Genomic DNA, 16511 nt, shown 5'->3' with positions numbered 1-16511 from the left:
TTACTGCTTGTTACAAAACTGAGTATCTCTAAGCAGAGAGGGGGGATTTTGCCAGTCGAGAGCGGCCCACGGGGCGTAGCCAAGCTTTTGTGTTGTCTGCCTAGTCCTACTCCTGTAGAGGGCAGCATAACCATATGGTGAAGAATATGGAGTTGTGTCTGTCAATGAACTCAGATAAACGGATTTTACGGTGAGTATAAAAATCCTATTTTTTGGTTGTAACAAAATGTGGAATATTTGAAGGGGTGTGAATACTTTTTCAAGGCACTGTACATAATTTATCACATAAATTTTAGTAGATTCACAGTACCACACCATCCCATTTTTTAGATATTTTATATAAACCAGGGAAACAAAGGTATGGTCATATGCAAATTACAGCAATCATTAGGAACCAATCCGTTTTCACCTTAAATACAGGTTTATGTTAATGCGGGCTCTCAAAATAGTGGGTACTGTATCCTTTAATTATAGCAGAATTTACACTGAACCACAAAACAGGTGGACTTTTAAGGTACACAAGGATTGCAACATACTGTATATCATATAAATCATATATACTTTATTGTGACTACTGGCATGAAGGACAAAGGGGATTCTTGTTCCTCCACATGTTTCACGGATATATTCTGCTTCCTCAGAGAGAATGAGTAAGTGTTTTTAATAACTTCCAATTTCTATGACAATGGGCACCATAGAGGTCCCTTGAGCAAGGGTATCAAGAAGCCCATGTGGGGTCACAGAGGCACCAGGGGGGCATGAACTGAATTTGAAGTTAGTTTGTATTTCTACCTTCCCAAGATGTGTCCATAACCCTTAGTGCATGGCATCTGATTATAGGGCATTATAGTATCACTACCCTTCTCTCGTGGATCCACTGGGGAATCCCAGTATTAAAATAGTTTCTGATATCTCATTAAGCACAATTGCAATAGACCCTAAGGCAGCCTAGGAGCGAGGGGAGGATAGAAAAAACGATGTTACCGCCAACTTGCAGTAGAATCTGGCTATTGAGTACATGGCGTTCTCTGATTTGAAGAAGTGGAGAAGAGGGGTGCATGACGTCACAATCTCCACCTCTTCCAATCAGAGAACACCTAGTATTAATTTTTAAAAAAAATACAAAATGTTCTCTAAATGGCAGCGGTGCAGACCGAGTGACCCCCTATTTCATTGTGCAGCCGGGAAGCCGATGGAGCTGCACTGAGAAGATCATGGCTTTTACTGTAAGTATTGGAGATTATTATAGTGATTTTCAGCATCCTCAGAAGCCCTCCAGATACCAGATGTGGATGCTTACATCAAGCCAAGCTGGAACAATTTAAGTTTGAAAAAAAAAAAATAAAATAATTCCTGGATTTCAAATTTAAAGGTAACAATAGCTGCTCACAAGTATGCAAATTATTACTGCTATGAGTCAAGCTAATTGAGACAAATTACCCATTCTTCTGAAAAGTTTTGGAGCCTGTCTGGTCCCTCCTGCTCACCCACTATTTGTCCCCATTTGCTGCCTTTATGACAAGTAGGAATTTGCAGGAGACAGGCAGGTAGGCTTCATAGCTATCAGAAAGGGTGGAGGTCTTCCTGGCAAAAAAACCTGGGATCTCAAGGAAGACTGAAAGCTACTTTAGGTATGAGTAGGTATCTCGGAGTACTTCAGCAACTTATTGTTTTTTAGCTACAGAATCAAATTTTAGTGTTACTGTTTGGTATAGTTATAAGATAGGAGGTCTAATCAAAGTTTCCAGGGGGCAAAGCAGATATAGTACACAATATATAAGATTCTAAATGACCTAACATATTGTGCTTGTCTGTATTCCAGATCCTGACAGCCAGTGGAGACGGTACATGTGCTCTCTGGGATGTGGAAAGTGGACAGCTGCTGCAGAGCTTTCATGGACATGGTGCTGATGTTTTGTGTCTGGATCTGGCACCTTCCGAAACAGGAAATACCTTTGTGTCTGGAGTAAGTGCTGGAAACCTTTCCAATCCCTAACATACTACAGAAACAAATCACAAAATTCTGTTTAACCATTCTATTGTCAGAGTGCAGTGACAGCAATGGTATGCCTTTAGCTGTGACTGCCTTTCTGACTGCATTTGAGACCTGGCAAAGGACGCAGAGAAAAACAAATGCCTTCTTTTTTAGATAGCAATAATATAAAATGAGTGCAGAGTTTTTTTTATTAATCAATAATGGATCAGTGTTGAGAATCCAGCCACAGGATTGTCCTTTCAATTCTCCATGAGACATAAGCAGGTAGTGGGTTGAAAGATCTCCAGGATGGCATTCCTAGTGCTGCCACCACCACATCAATCACAGCATGAGTTATAGTGCCCATACTAATTAGAGTTCATTTAAACCTGAAATATAGATTTTGGGATAATTTTCTGTTTAAAACAACACTGTTGCTATACTAAATTATAATCTACTTGTTAAAGTACATTATAAATACCTATCCTGCCACCTAACATTGTTACCTTCATTGGAAATCCTCAATGTACGCTCATGTGTTCCCCTGCAGCTCTCACTGGTTCCTTCTGTTGACCTCTTTGTCACTACTGTGTCCTGTCCTGTGAAGGTAGCAGGAGGAACCAGTGAGAGCTTTGGGGGGACACAGGATCTCAACACTCCCCAAAGTGTTTGTTTCCTTTCAGAGGATTATTTTTCTATGTAATTTCATCAATTTTTGTTGAATGGGAATGTTGGAAAAATTTCATTTGATTAGCAGCTGCAGCTGATTGGCTACAGCCCTGATCAGTGTATTCTGACAGCAGAGGAATCCCGCTGTCAGAATACAATAGCATAGCGGGGAGGATTCCTTCATCCACCTCGCTTGTGTGGATTGGGGAATCAGTTTGTATTTTGTATTTTTGATCAGCCCCCTCTGCTGATAAAAACAAAAACAAAAAAATGTTCTGGGATTGAATCGCTCACGTAGCCTTGGGCTTAGGTTGAGCAGCGGTTTCAAGCTTCTGATGGATGTTTCATCAAAGATCAATGTTCTGATTGTGTGTCCAAGGAGCCACCTAGTGATTCACATCATTGGTATCCACACATATTGATTCTGGGCAGATCTGCCTTTTGAAGAAAAATAGAGTTTTTAATTATCAAATTGTAAAATAGTGAACCTGTCATCTATGTTAACTTTTCAAAATGAAAGCCTTGCTTTTGTGGAGAAAATATAGCAAATAAAAATATATTATATCATATATACAATTGCTATCAAAGCCATATTGTAATTTATTGTAATTTAATGTTTTTAAAGTGACCTTTCCTTTTAAATCTGCAGCATTGTAATTTTTTTGTAAAATGCTATGCATGATGTTCTGAATGGATCAGAAATGTCGTCTCCTGCTTATGTGATTGGTTCATTGATTTTCCCAGAAGTCTGCACTAAGATACAAGTCAGATTTTAAGCATCCTCTGCAACAAAATTTTAAATTTAAGGCTGAGTTCACATTAATGCGATTGCAGACATCTCATGTGATTTGCACTGCATTCCTGTGCACATCACATGCGATGTCTGTGCGGTGCGAATTCAGCCATACAGTTTGTATGGCTGAAATCGCATCACATTCGCACCAAAATGGTGCAGGACCCTTTTTTTGTCCGCACTAGAAACAATCTGATTCCACAGTTCGCACTGCGTTCTGCGAACCAATTTGGGGTGTCATTAACTTTATATTGACACCCGCATCGGTTCGCTAAGCACAATGTGAACTGTCTGTGATTCTGATGCAGTGCGGTAACCCTTACAGGAATCGCTGTGGTTCCCGCATCACGCCAGTGTGAACCTAGCCTTAATGCCAGAGTCTCATGCACCAGGGATAAACACCCAGTGGGCATGACTCCTTAAAGTGGACCTGCTACTTTAAAACACCTAATGGTGTTAAAAAGGAAGATTAGAAACATAAACAACGAAAAACTTCAAACATTGATTTTATATTAGAAAGGGCTTATCACATTCATAAATGTGAAAGGGAAAGTATTGCGGTTTTCTACAAAAAAAGATTTGAAAAGACTACACATTCTCTTTAGGTTCAAGATCGATCTCAAACTTCTTTATAAAGCCAGCCATACATGGATCAAAATTCATCCGGTTCAGCAGGGACTGAACAAATTTCAATCCATGTATTAGCATTGGGCACTGTTGTTGCACCGGAAGTCGATCTACCAATCAACTTCTGTACAGCTGCCCTGTTGGATGTTTCATGCTCAATCAGTGCTGCTGGCTATAGCCTGCAATGCTGATCTGTGAATTCTGACAGCAGGAAAGTCTCCTCACTGTCAATGACACAGCAGGGAGGATACCCCATCCTCCTCAAATGTGTGGATGGGGGAATTGGGTCAGATTTTTTCATTCAGTTAACTGGTTGAAGGAAAAAATACTGACTTTTCTATGTGCTGCCCCTCCCTATTCTTGTAGCATGTTACCAAAGCAGTGCTAGCAACAAGATGTCACAAAGCCAATTTAACTAACAGCTCTCCTTAGAAACTGATAATAAGATAAGGAGCTACCAAGAGAGAACTGAAGGGTGAGACAAGCCGGAATCCTGGTGACAGTTCTGACATCACTTTCCATGTTTGGCTCTCTCTGCAGTATTCTTGGCCTGGCTCGTACTAGTGCAATTTGAAATGCAATTTCAGTCACACAGAATCACATGACAGTGGATTCAATGGTGTCTGTTCACATCAATGCAACTCCATGCGGTGCGATTTTGGAAAAGGTTCCTGTACTACTTTGTGTGATAAAGGCCTCATGTACATTGAGCGTTAAAAACACCCCTCCATGTTAGCCTATGTGTCCATGCACACCTAGGTGTTTAGAGGCAAGGGCGTTCAGAGGCAGAACACTTGAGCGTTAATATATTTCAGTGACCAGAATGAATTATTATTCTGGCCAATGAAATTAATTAAAGTAATACTAAAGTCTCAGTATTTTTCATTTAAATATAACAAACCTGCTCTATGCAGTGGTTTAGCACAGAGCCTGTCAATGCTCCTGGCTCCTCCCTCCTCCTCCCACTGCAAGCAGCTTGCTATAGGGGCACCCAAACTGAGTCGCAGCTCTGTGTGTCCATTCAGACACAGAGCTGTAGTTCCGCCCCGCCCCCTCTCTCTTCTCATTGGCTCTCTGACTTTGATTGACAGCAGCGGGAGCTGGTGTCTCAGCCAATGAGGAGGAGAGTCCCAGGCAGCCGAGTCTCTCCTGCAACATCACTGGATAGAGATGGGCTCAGGGAAGTATTAGGAGGGCTGAGGGAGGCTGCTGTACACAGAAGGTTTTTTATCTTAATGCATAGAATGCATTAAGGTAAAAAACCTTCTGACTCTACAACCACTTTAATGCACCTGAATGCGTTTAGACGCATCTATACACGTCAAATGTTTTTTTTGCCAAAAGGCACCTAGGAGGAAAGGCGTTTAGGAGGGCTGGGCAAACATCCTGTGTGCATGGGGTCTTACTGTGAGGTTTGGCCCCATTGATTATGCAAGTCACATCCAAAACACAACCAAGTCGCAACCAAGTCACATTTCAAAGTTGTACTGAAATCGGATCAAAATGGCATTGCGGTAGTGTGAACCTAGTGTTAGGGGCAGATCATAAAAAAAAAAACAATGATTTTAAACAATGATGTTAACCACAATATGACAGGTCTGAGTCTTATTTGTGATTACCGTGTTAGAGAACTGTTTGCATGCTTCTGTTCTTATTCAATTTCTTTACCTTTTTAGGGATGTGACAAGAAAGCGATGGTATGGGATATGAGGACTGGTCAGTGCATTCAGTCATTTGAAACTCATGAATCTGATATCAACAGCGTCAGGTTAGTAATGCGCTGTTGTAATACAGCTTGTGGCAGCACAATATACCAGACACTTTCTTCCTACCTCAGGCAAAAACCATTCTACACATAATAACAGGAGAGTACACCATAATTTAAGAAGAACTAAAGGAAAAACTTATTTTTTCATTTTGGATAGGGTCAAGGAGGGTTATAACTTGTGTCATTTTTCACCATTGGTGTCCCATTGTGGGGATTTTCATTCACTTCCTGGCCCATAGACAAAACAGGAAGTACAAGGAAATCTCTCCAAAGTGAGGAAATCCCTGATTGTCACCAGAACTTGCCCCCTTTCAAAGGCTTCCCATTTATTCCTGTTCTGGTGACAACCCAAGAAAGGTTTTGTCTTTAAGAATAATTTAAATCAATCTGTCTATCCATCTGTGTAGTTAGGATATAAGTATTTAACCCCTTCACGCAGACCGTACGCTCATATGTGGCCTCAGGGCTGCTGATAGAAATCGCGGGGCTTCGTGCAGACTACCTGACAGGGCGCCCCCCCAAGAAAATATTAAAGCTATATTTCAATAAAAATACAATAAAATCAAATACAACATAACTGACAAAATTCCTGCTAAATCTAAATTTGATAAATAAATATCTGTGTGAGAATGAGGTGTTGGGGCTCATGCACATGGGTGCTGTGGTCTGTACAGTGTGAATTATGTGGTTGAGCCCCCTGGGTCTGTACAAACACAGCTGCAGGTCCTAATTTGACAGGCGTGGGGATGCAGGTGTACGGCGTGAACACAGACAGTGTGCATTTGGGGGCCACTCACCTTCACACCTGTCCAATTAGAGCCTGTGGCTGTGTTCATTCAGGCACTGCATCCCCATAGAATGACAGATGGCTCCAGCCCAAACCTTCCTTTACACAGCCAGAGTACCCGTGGGAATGAGCCCTTAATTACACCTTAATTATATATCTCTAACCTAAAAAACAGATCTCTCCAGCGTTTTGCTGTCACTACTAAGGGGGATTCCATCTTCATCTGGTCTTCTCTCTGGATTCTTGGGCTCCAGTAGTTTGGCCTAATTGCGATGATGTAATTCACATGCATGCGCGCGGGTGTCATGGTCACAGCACAGCTTTCATTGGATGGTATGTCATCTATTGAGAGCACAGTGCCCATGCGCTGGTGCTATCACCGGCTGCTACGTTTAGGAGATATTCACTACCTACAGGTAAGCCCTAATATAGGCTTACCTGTAGATACTAGATAAAAATGGAGGTACTACTGCCAGATCAGTTAGTAAATGGTTAAATAAAGGAGTAGATACGTGGATTTGCAGAGGGAACTGACAGTGAAGGGGAGAAGAAGCAAAGTTGAATAGGTCAGGAAGCAGTCTGGGGGAGAGGTGTGGGAAGCCCAGCTACATAAAGTACACTAAACTGCACTGGGACAAGATAATAGGCAACTATAGATTCGCAGTAACAGTAAATTCCCCCCATGGGAATGCAGCTGACCTGCTGTGACTGTGTCAGGAAGACAGAGCAATGGGGGAGAGAGATAAAAAAAAATATACAGGCAGGGACAAGGAGTATAGGAAGAACTATGGGGTGAGAAACAAAGTTACAGAGATAACAAACTCAGGAGCAGAGCTAACATTAGAGCCAGTGCTGGGAGGAGGGCCCGCACAGGGAGGGGGATTAGTGAGGGACAACTCTCTTTCTCAGCAGATAAAAGCTGGCAGCAGGGAGAGGGGGAGAGATCAGCTTTCAGTTCTTCACAATGTCGTTCATCACTAATCCCCCTCCCTTTCTGGGCCCCCCTGTGTGTTCGGGCCCCCTACAAGTGTACCGGTGGTCCCCCCATCAGCATCCTAGTGTAGCCTCACAGAAGTGGGGCTTCTTTCGTGGAGCCGCATATATACGTATCTCTCTCTACATTGAAAGCGCACCGCACAATGCATTCCCAGCACAGAGACATACTAATGATCGGGACCCGGGACTCCTGGGTGCGGATTGCTTAATGGCTGTGATAGCCTCTGATTGGCTATCACAGTGACCAGTCACTGTGAGTCCATTGTATCCTCCTCTCCTTGCAGGAGCTAAAGCTGTAAATAAAAAAAAAAAGTGTGAAAAAAAAAGAATTAAATAAAAAACAAAGAATAAAAATTAAAGAAAAAAACTCCAAACCTTGTGGACAGCCTTCCCAGAAGAATTGAAGCTGCAAAGGGTGGGCCAACTCAAAATTAAACCTTATGGACAAAGACTGGGATGCCAATAAAGTTCATGTGCCTGAAGAGGCAGGTGTCCCAATACTTTTGATAATATAGCGTATATATGTATGGTAGTTGTTGTTTGTACCCATAGTAGGGCCCAGAAACAATGGAGTGCATTTTGCATTTTTTTAATCCTGTCTAAAGCACACTGACACTAACTGACACCGATACTAATTTAATTATTTTTTTAAATAAATTCTACCCAAAATATGCTAATTTTGACCTTTGCCCCTGACCTTGACCTTTGGCCCCAACCTTGACCTTAAAGCGGAGTTCCAGCCATTTACTCACCTGTCCAACGGTCCAGCGATGCGGCCGCCGGAAGCCTCGATCCTCTCCCTCGGCGCCGGCATCACTGCTGTGGGCACCCGGCTGTTACAGTTTGCGGCTTCACAGCCGGGTACCCACTGCGCATGCGCGAGTCGCGCTGCGCGCCGTGATTGGCCGGCAATCTTCTGGGACCTCTGACGTGTCCCAGAAGATTGCAGGGAGGGAGGGGGAGAGGAGAACTTCCGCTCAGGGCGCCGCGGCGCTCCGAGCGGAAGTGGGAGCGGGTACCTGTCAAAACTAGGTACCCGCTCCCCCCCCCAAAAAATGACATGCCAAATGTGGCATGTCGGGGGGTCAGGACTCCCTAAAGCGGAAGTTCCACTTTTGGGTGGAACTCCGCTTTAACATTAACCCTGGCAAACCTTAATTTTTTTTCTTTAATTTTAATTCTTTGTTTTTTTATTTATATATGTGGTATCTCTGCGATCGCCAGGACCAGGAGAATATATTTCGGGTTGTTATTTAGTGGTACATTATGGTAATAGCAAAAATAGCAAGTAATTGTGGGCCAGTTTTCATTTGATAATATTAATAATAATAATAAAAGGAGATATTCATTACAATTTACCACCAAAAGAAAGCATAATTCGTCCAGAAAAAAAACAAGGTATAATCCACCTTGATATACAAAGTAGTTGTGACGATATGTACAGTTTTACTAACACATGCCAAAGTTAAAAAATTGTGCTTAGGCATTACCATTTGTTTGACATTAATGCGGAAAGGGGTTTGTATGATCTCTTGGGGAACTCCAGGCAATATTTCTTTAGTTTTAGATGAGCAGAGAGGGATAAGAACCTTTGTCAGGTATTGTTTTCTATCTTTGAAGAGATTTCCCCTTACTTCTTGCCATGTAACCACACAGAAAGTGAGGGGACACTCTCCATAGGATACAAAGATAGAAATGAAACCTGAAAAGGCTTTACCACATGCTGCTCACCATCTCATTTGGGGTAAACTGAAATCGGTGAGATGCTAATGAGGTCATTGTTGACAACTGGAGAAGTTGGAGAAAGTTTTTACAAAAGAGTTATGCCTCGTACACACGATCAGATAATCGTACAAAAAAATTGTTTCAAATTGATCTCACAATAATCTGATCGTTAGTACACAGCTTTCGACAGCCCATCACGACATTTCGTTCAACAAAATCAGAAGGGACAAACACAAAAACCTTTGTCGTCCGATAGCCTAGCGAACAGCATTCGTTTAACCTCCCTGGCGGTATGATTGTCTCTGATTTTAGGTGCTGAAAGCGGTACCATTATTTTGCATGTAATTCTTAAGAATGAGCAGCCCAAACAACTATTTACATATGATTTTTTTTTTTTTTACCGTGCGTTCTTCTTTATAACATCCCGGGTATGATAAAGTTTGAAACACAAAATCATAAATTATAATGTAATAAATAACTATAAAAAAGTAAAAGTATATATATATATATATATATGTATGTGGGTGTATATGTATGTATATATATATATATATATATACATACATATACGTGTATACATATATATATATATATATATATATATATATATATATATATATATATATATATATATATATATTTGTAGTCTGAGTCTTCAATGATTGATGCGATATCTGTAACTACCACAACCTGAAGTGTGCCAAAGTCGTGCTGGTCAGTATACCTAAAAGAGGGCATACTCTAGGTATACAGGTGTCTGAAATAGAAAAAAAGGGTGGGATACAGGTGGGAGAGAAGCAGAAGGAAACCAAACCAAACATGTGCCTGCCAGAGGAGGAGGAATATATACCCCCCAGACTCCTCCTACAAATACAGGGTGGCCAACAATGGCACACCTTCATACTTGTAGTCTGAGTCTTCAATGATTAATGCGATATCTGTAACTACCACGACCCGAGGTGTGCCAAAGTTGTGCTGGTCAGTATACCTAAAAGAGGGCAAAAATGCTTAATGACAGGATAACATGAACAATTTAATCAAGTAGGTAGCAAATGCCCTAATGACTTACACACACACACACACACACACATATATATATATATATATATATAGTACAGTAAAACTGCAGGCAAGGACACTGGGGGGCAAACTAATGTCAATTTATTTTATTTAGTAATGTAATCCAGTAGGATTACAATATATCAGTGTGTTTTACTTTTCAAATTTGCCGCTGGTTCCACTCCCCTGCGACGTGACGCTCGCAGGGAACGGAAGGCGGGGCACAGAGCATTGGGTGGAAGATCCGGCCGCCGTATGCTGAAGGAATACATCGCGGGATCCCGGAGACAAAGTAAGATCTCTTCCAGGATCCAGCGATGCCCCCTGGCAGTACCCCGAGTGTGGCTCAGGGTTACCGCTAATGGCACTGAAATTCCACCCCGAGCCACACTCGGGAATACCGCCAAGCAGTGGCGGCTGGTGCTCAAAATTTTTGGGGGGGGCGCAAAAAGAAAAATGTAATAGGTATTGCTTTGCGTCATAAAACGCGGTCAAAAATTGCGTGACTTTGAGGTCATGGTACAGGCATGGCACAGGTGATGGTATAGGCATGACACAGGTGATGGTACAGGCATGGCACAGGTCATGGTACAGGAGATGGTATAGGCATGGCACAGGTCATGGTAAGGGCATGGCACAGGTCATGGCACAGGTGATGGTATATGCCCCCTTTCAATGCAGAGACCAGCGTACATGCCCCCTTTCAATGCAGAGACCAGCGTACATGCCCCCTTCAATGCAGAGACCAGCGTACATGCCCCCTTCAATGCAGAGATCAGCGTGCGTGCCCCCTTCAATGTAGTGACCAGCGTACATGCCCCCTTCAATGCAGAGATCAGCGTGCGTGCCCCCTTCAATGTAGTGACCAGCGTACATGACCCCTTCAATGCAGAGATCAGCGTGCGTGCCCCCTTCAATGTAGTGACCAGCGTACATGCCCCCTTTCAATACAGAGACCAGCATACATGCCCCCTTCAATGTAGTGACCAGCGTACATGCCCCCTTCAATGCAGAGATCAGCGTGCGTGCCCCCTTCAATGCAATGAACACTGTGCTGTGCCCCCTTCAATGCAATGAACACTGTGCTGTGCCCCCTTCAATGCAATGAACGCTGTGCTGTGCCCCCTTTAATGCAATGAACACTGTGCTGTGCCCCCTTCAATGCAGAGTTCAGCGTGCGTGCCCCCTTCAATGCAGAGTTCAGCGTGCGTGCCCCCTTCAATGCAGAGTTCAGCGTGCGTGCCCCCTTCAATGCAACTGTGCTGTGACCCCACAATGCAGAGTTCAGCGTGCGTGCCCCCTTCAATGAAACTGTGCTGTGCCCCCACAATGCAGAGTTCAGCGTGCGTGCCCCCTTCAATGCAGCTGTGCTGTGCCCCCACAATGCAGAATTCAGCGTGCGTGCTCCCTTCAATGCAACTGTGCTGTGCTCCCACAATGCAGAGTTCAGCGTGCATGCCCCCTTCAATGCAACTGTGCTGTGCCCCTTTCAGTGCAATGAACATTGTGCCGTGCCGTGCCCCCCATCAATGCAGAGTGACAGCGCGCGTGCCCCTTTCAATGCAGTGTGCCACAGCCACCCCCCCCCCCCCCCCCGAGACCAGTGCACTTTCCTGGAGCAGGTCCCGGACTCCCGGCGGGCGGCTTCATCTCACTCCGGCTTCCGACTTCGGCGACGCGTCTTCTTGAGTCCTCCTCCCGCTCCGCCTCCTTCTCGGCTCGGCCAATGGCATGGGGTTTGCCATGCGGCCAATCAGGAAGCCGGTATTAGACCGGCTTCCTGATTGGAGGAGGAGGAGGATCGGTGTGATAATGGCGAATTTTCATTCGCTATTGTCACACAATGGGTGGGCCCGGGACGCACTGCTCTGTGCCCCGGGTCCACCCTTTCCATCGCCCTATTAGAGCCTCTGGCTCTAATCAGGTGATTGAAAAAAAAAAAAAAACCCATTTCACTCCATGCGTCCGGCGCCCCTGCATGCAGATTAGGGGGCCGGACGCATGGATGGGGGGGCGGTGCCCCTGCGCCCTCAACACACCAACCGCCACTGCCGCCAAGGAGGTTAATCAGTACAGTATGTGTCCGCTAAAAACTGATAGACAAAGACCACACATGATCAGAAACACTATCCGTTACACAGCTACGCAACCAGGAAGCTTTTCCAGAATTGTACGAAAAAAAATCATATGTTTAGCACACATTGTTGAATTCGATATTAGTATCATGCAACAAAATGCGAACGATAAGTCATCCGATTATCTGATCGTGTGTACGAGGCATTAGAATATTTATTTTTACTGCCGTTTGTCTTTCTGTTAGGGAATTTTAAGCTAACTTTCTGTCTTAGTGACATGTCTTTTTTTTTAAAGAGTGAGTTGGGGGTAGGAACATCAAGTTTTTATATTATTTGTTGTGGTTTTGCTGTCCTTGTGACATCCTTCTAGTGTCTCCAGGACAGGAATGACGACAACATAGATATCAATAAAACATGACTCTATAGCCCAGAGATCACAAGCAATACTGAAGTCCACTTAGCGGACCATCTATTGCCAGCTTTATTGGTAGACCTCTTTTTTTTAGCTTGCCCTCACATCTCCCTCTCTCTCTGCAGGTATTACCCCAGTGGAGATGCCTTTGCCTCGGGCTCTGACGATGCCACGGTAATTTGCTCTCTTCTCTATGAAGTTGTGTGTGTGGATGGACAGCATGCAGTGTGCAGTTCCAACACATGCTTTTCTTTTCTCACATTACTCATATATTTGCTGATTTCTTCAGTAATTGCCGCCAGTTCTTAACCTCAGACAAATATTTATGGAAGATTATATGTGCATGTTTGAATATCTGCTGAGACTTTCCAGCTCTTTATAAATCATGACATTTCCATTTCCTGCACTGAATGTGCTCATACCTGACACAACACAAATGCTGCGCACAGCTGCACTTTACTTTATACATTCTCACCAAAATTATTTATCAACCAAATCCAAACATCATGGTTGAAAAAAGCAGCAGAGCTAATGCAGAACTGTAAATGTTTTACACGTATTTCTACAAGTGGTCCCATAGTCGGTAGTGTGTGGGGGTAACTTCAGCATCTCCACCAAGTGCCCAACGAGCCCAAAACCTGGCATGCTTGATTAGGCCTCATTCACACAGTCATACTTAAAAGTACACCTTTGCAAGGGCTGTGTTTGCCCGCACAGGGATGTACAGGTGTTCTGTGCATCTCTGTACAGACAGTCCCATTCATGTCAATTGGGATGCACGTACACAGCCGTTGCTCCCAATTTGACAGACATGTGGGTGCGCAGGCCCTCTGTGTTCAGGGGCATGCACCTGCACCCACATGACTATCAAATGACATGAATGGGAATACCTGCATGGGGATGCATGGAACAGCTGTGCATCCCTGTGTGGGAAAAGACAGCCCTTGTATGGGTGTATGCTTAAAGTGGTTGTTACCATAAACATTCCCTGCCAGCCCCTCTACTATATCTAGGCGTAACACACAGGGTTAGTGTTTTATTAAAACAAAGCTTGTAAATGCCTTTTTAGAGCTATCTTCAGGCCAGTCACATGACTTCTGACTGTTCTCCTAAACAGATCCAAGGCTGCAGCAGGAGGGGCTGAGAACCCCACTCAGACATCAGCCGTGGGGGGGGTCACGTGGCTGCTCAGCCCCTCTGCTTCAGCCCTGGATCAGAATAGGGGACCTGCAGGGAGTTACGTGACTGGCCTAAAGATAGCTCTAAAAAGACATTTACAAGCTTTGTTTTAATAAAACACTAACCCTGTGTGTTATGCCTAAATGTAATAGAGGGGCTGTCAGGGAAACTTCTAATATATTCTTTCTACTAATAGCGGCAGTGGAGACAGAGACACAGATATGGAGCTGAAAGGCAGAGAGGGAGGGGGGGGGAGAGGAGGAAAGAGGAGAGCTGTGGATGACAGAGGCACGCAGGCAGACCACGGTGATCAGGGCTCAGCAGCCATGATTATCGTGGTCAAGACACAGGGGGGGCGGGGAGACACAGGAAGTGTAAGGATCAGCCAGGTTTTTTTACAGTTTAGAGATGGGCAGATTAGACAGCACAAGCACTGTGCTGTTTAATCTGCTATAAGGAAACAGGATCTCTTTTTTTTTAGGGTTACAAACACTTTAAATATGCGCATGTAAACGAGGCCTTAGGCTCCCTGACGGTACTGATGTATTTACTCCAGATCTTGGTGGCAAAAAGTCCCTGATCAAAAAAGTAAGTATGGTCTATATAAAGAGGTTGATTTACTAAAACTGGAAAGTGCAAAATCTGGTGCAGCTTTGTATGGTAACCAATCAACTTCTAACTTCAGCTTGTTTAATTAAGCTTTGGCAATAAAACCTGGAAGCTGTTTGGTTTCTATGCAGAGCTGCACCAGATTTTGCACACTTCACCTTTAGTAAATCTATCTTAGGGCTCTTTCACACGGTCCGCCTCCGTAGGCAGATCCGTGCTGCTCAGCTGAGCCGGCGGATGACAGCTCCGTCTCCGCTTGCAGTGCAGAGAGGGAGGTGTCACAGCTCCCGCTGCTCTCTATGGGGGATCGGATGAGAGCGGACCGCCTGTCCGCTCTCATCCGATCCGATCCTTGAACGGATGGAAAAATAGCGTTTCCAACCGTCCAGATTTCATGGACAGGATCGGATACGGATGGCAGCGGACATCCGCTGCCCCATAGAGCTGCATGGAGGATTCGATCAGATCCGCCTAAAAACTGACAGGCGGATCTGATCGGATCGCCCTTGTGAAATAGCCCTTAGTGTTTGCATTTATACCCATACCCATATGTAAAAATTTCAGAATGCTTATTTTAGTTCCAAAAATTAAAAAAATGGATGTAATTTACTCACTCATTTAAAAAATATTAAAAACAGAAAAAAAGAAGGTTCAAACGCTTAGTGCATCAACTTAAAATACCAATAAAAATGTATTAAAAAGCGCCAAAAGCATACTCACAAACATGAATGGATAAAATGGAGGCATCTGAGAAAGGGAGCTTGTCTTCTGAAACGCGTCAGTTTCCAACCGTAGAGATGTGTCATCGCTGATACTGGAGTTGTGTATGATATGTGTTTTATCCATTCATGTTTGTGAGTATGCTTTTGGCTTTTTTTATTACATTTTCATTGCTGTGTAAGGTAATGCACTAGGTGTTTGTGCCCTCCTTTTTTCTGTTTTTAATGATTTGGAGTTTCTTCACTCAAGGAGAGCAGCAGTGCTAGAATTACCATTCCCAATAGTGTGATTGCTGAGGCTTGCCTGCCTATTTACTATATTAAATAGTAAGGCTAAATGCACACAGACATAAGAATTTTACTGATCATATATGCATGTTTTTTTCTGGCAGTTTTCGGTTTCCTGCCTAAAATGATCAATAAAATGCTTGTGTTTAGATGCCTTTAAACATGTAAAGATCTATGTTTATAAGCGCTTTACGTGTTTGCGTCTGTCCCAGAATTTGCATCTACTGGTTCAGAGCATGTTTTTAGTTCTAGATTTTTTGACTTTTGGTTACAGAACTGAGCGCAGAGCATGTTTATGCACCTGTGTGCACGTCCCCCTTAAAAACAATACACATGCATTTTGATCTGTAAACAAGAAAATGCTTTGATTTGCAATTTTTCTAGGGGCATGTTCATGTACCCTAAGGACTCTTTCACACAGGCGGACCGTTCAGATCCGCCTGTCCGTTTTTTTGGTGGATCTGAGCGGTCCCCCCATGCATCCCTATGAGGCATCGGATGTCAGCAGAGACATGTCTGCCGACATCCAATCCTTCAAATCTGGACGGATGGAAACCCTATTTTCCATCCGCCCAGCGGATCAGATGGGATCGGATGAGAACGGACCGACGGTCCGTTCCCATCCGATTTCCCCCCTAGAGATGCATGGGGAACTGACAGCTGTGTCTCCACACACAGCGCGGAGACACAGCTGTCATCCTCCTGCTCAGCGGGGGATCGGCGGCTGAGAAAAACGGACTCCGTTCGACGGACGGAGTGTGTGAAAGGGGCCTATAGCAGAATTTTGTATTTTTTTACTGATCTGAATGCTAACACTAGCATTAGCACTG

General features: G+C 43.8%; 1 protein-coding gene across 1 annotated transcript in view; it reads left to right on the top strand.

Annotated features, from left to right (window-relative positions):
• Positions 1–16511, top strand: part of GNB5 (G protein subunit beta 5) — a 109020-nt gene that overhangs the window by 61849 nt on the left and 30660 nt on the right. Inside the window, exons 6-8 of the mRNA XM_082256676.1 lie at positions 1823–1966; positions 5741–5832; positions 13012–13060. Coding sequence (XP_082112802.1) covers positions 1823–1966; positions 5741–5832; positions 13012–13060 — 285 coding nt within the window. The remainder of the gene's footprint in view (positions 1–1822; positions 1967–5740; positions 5833–13011; positions 13061–16511) is intronic.

The sequence above is a fragment of the Pelophylax lessonae genome (genome assembly GCF_965119305.1).
Source record: "Pelophylax lessonae genome assembly, chromosome: 4".
In the NCBI taxonomy this organism is placed as follows: Eukaryota; Metazoa; Chordata; class Amphibia; order Anura; family Ranidae; genus Pelophylax; species Pelophylax lessonae.
This window is presented reverse-complemented; position numbering and strand designations above follow the sequence as displayed.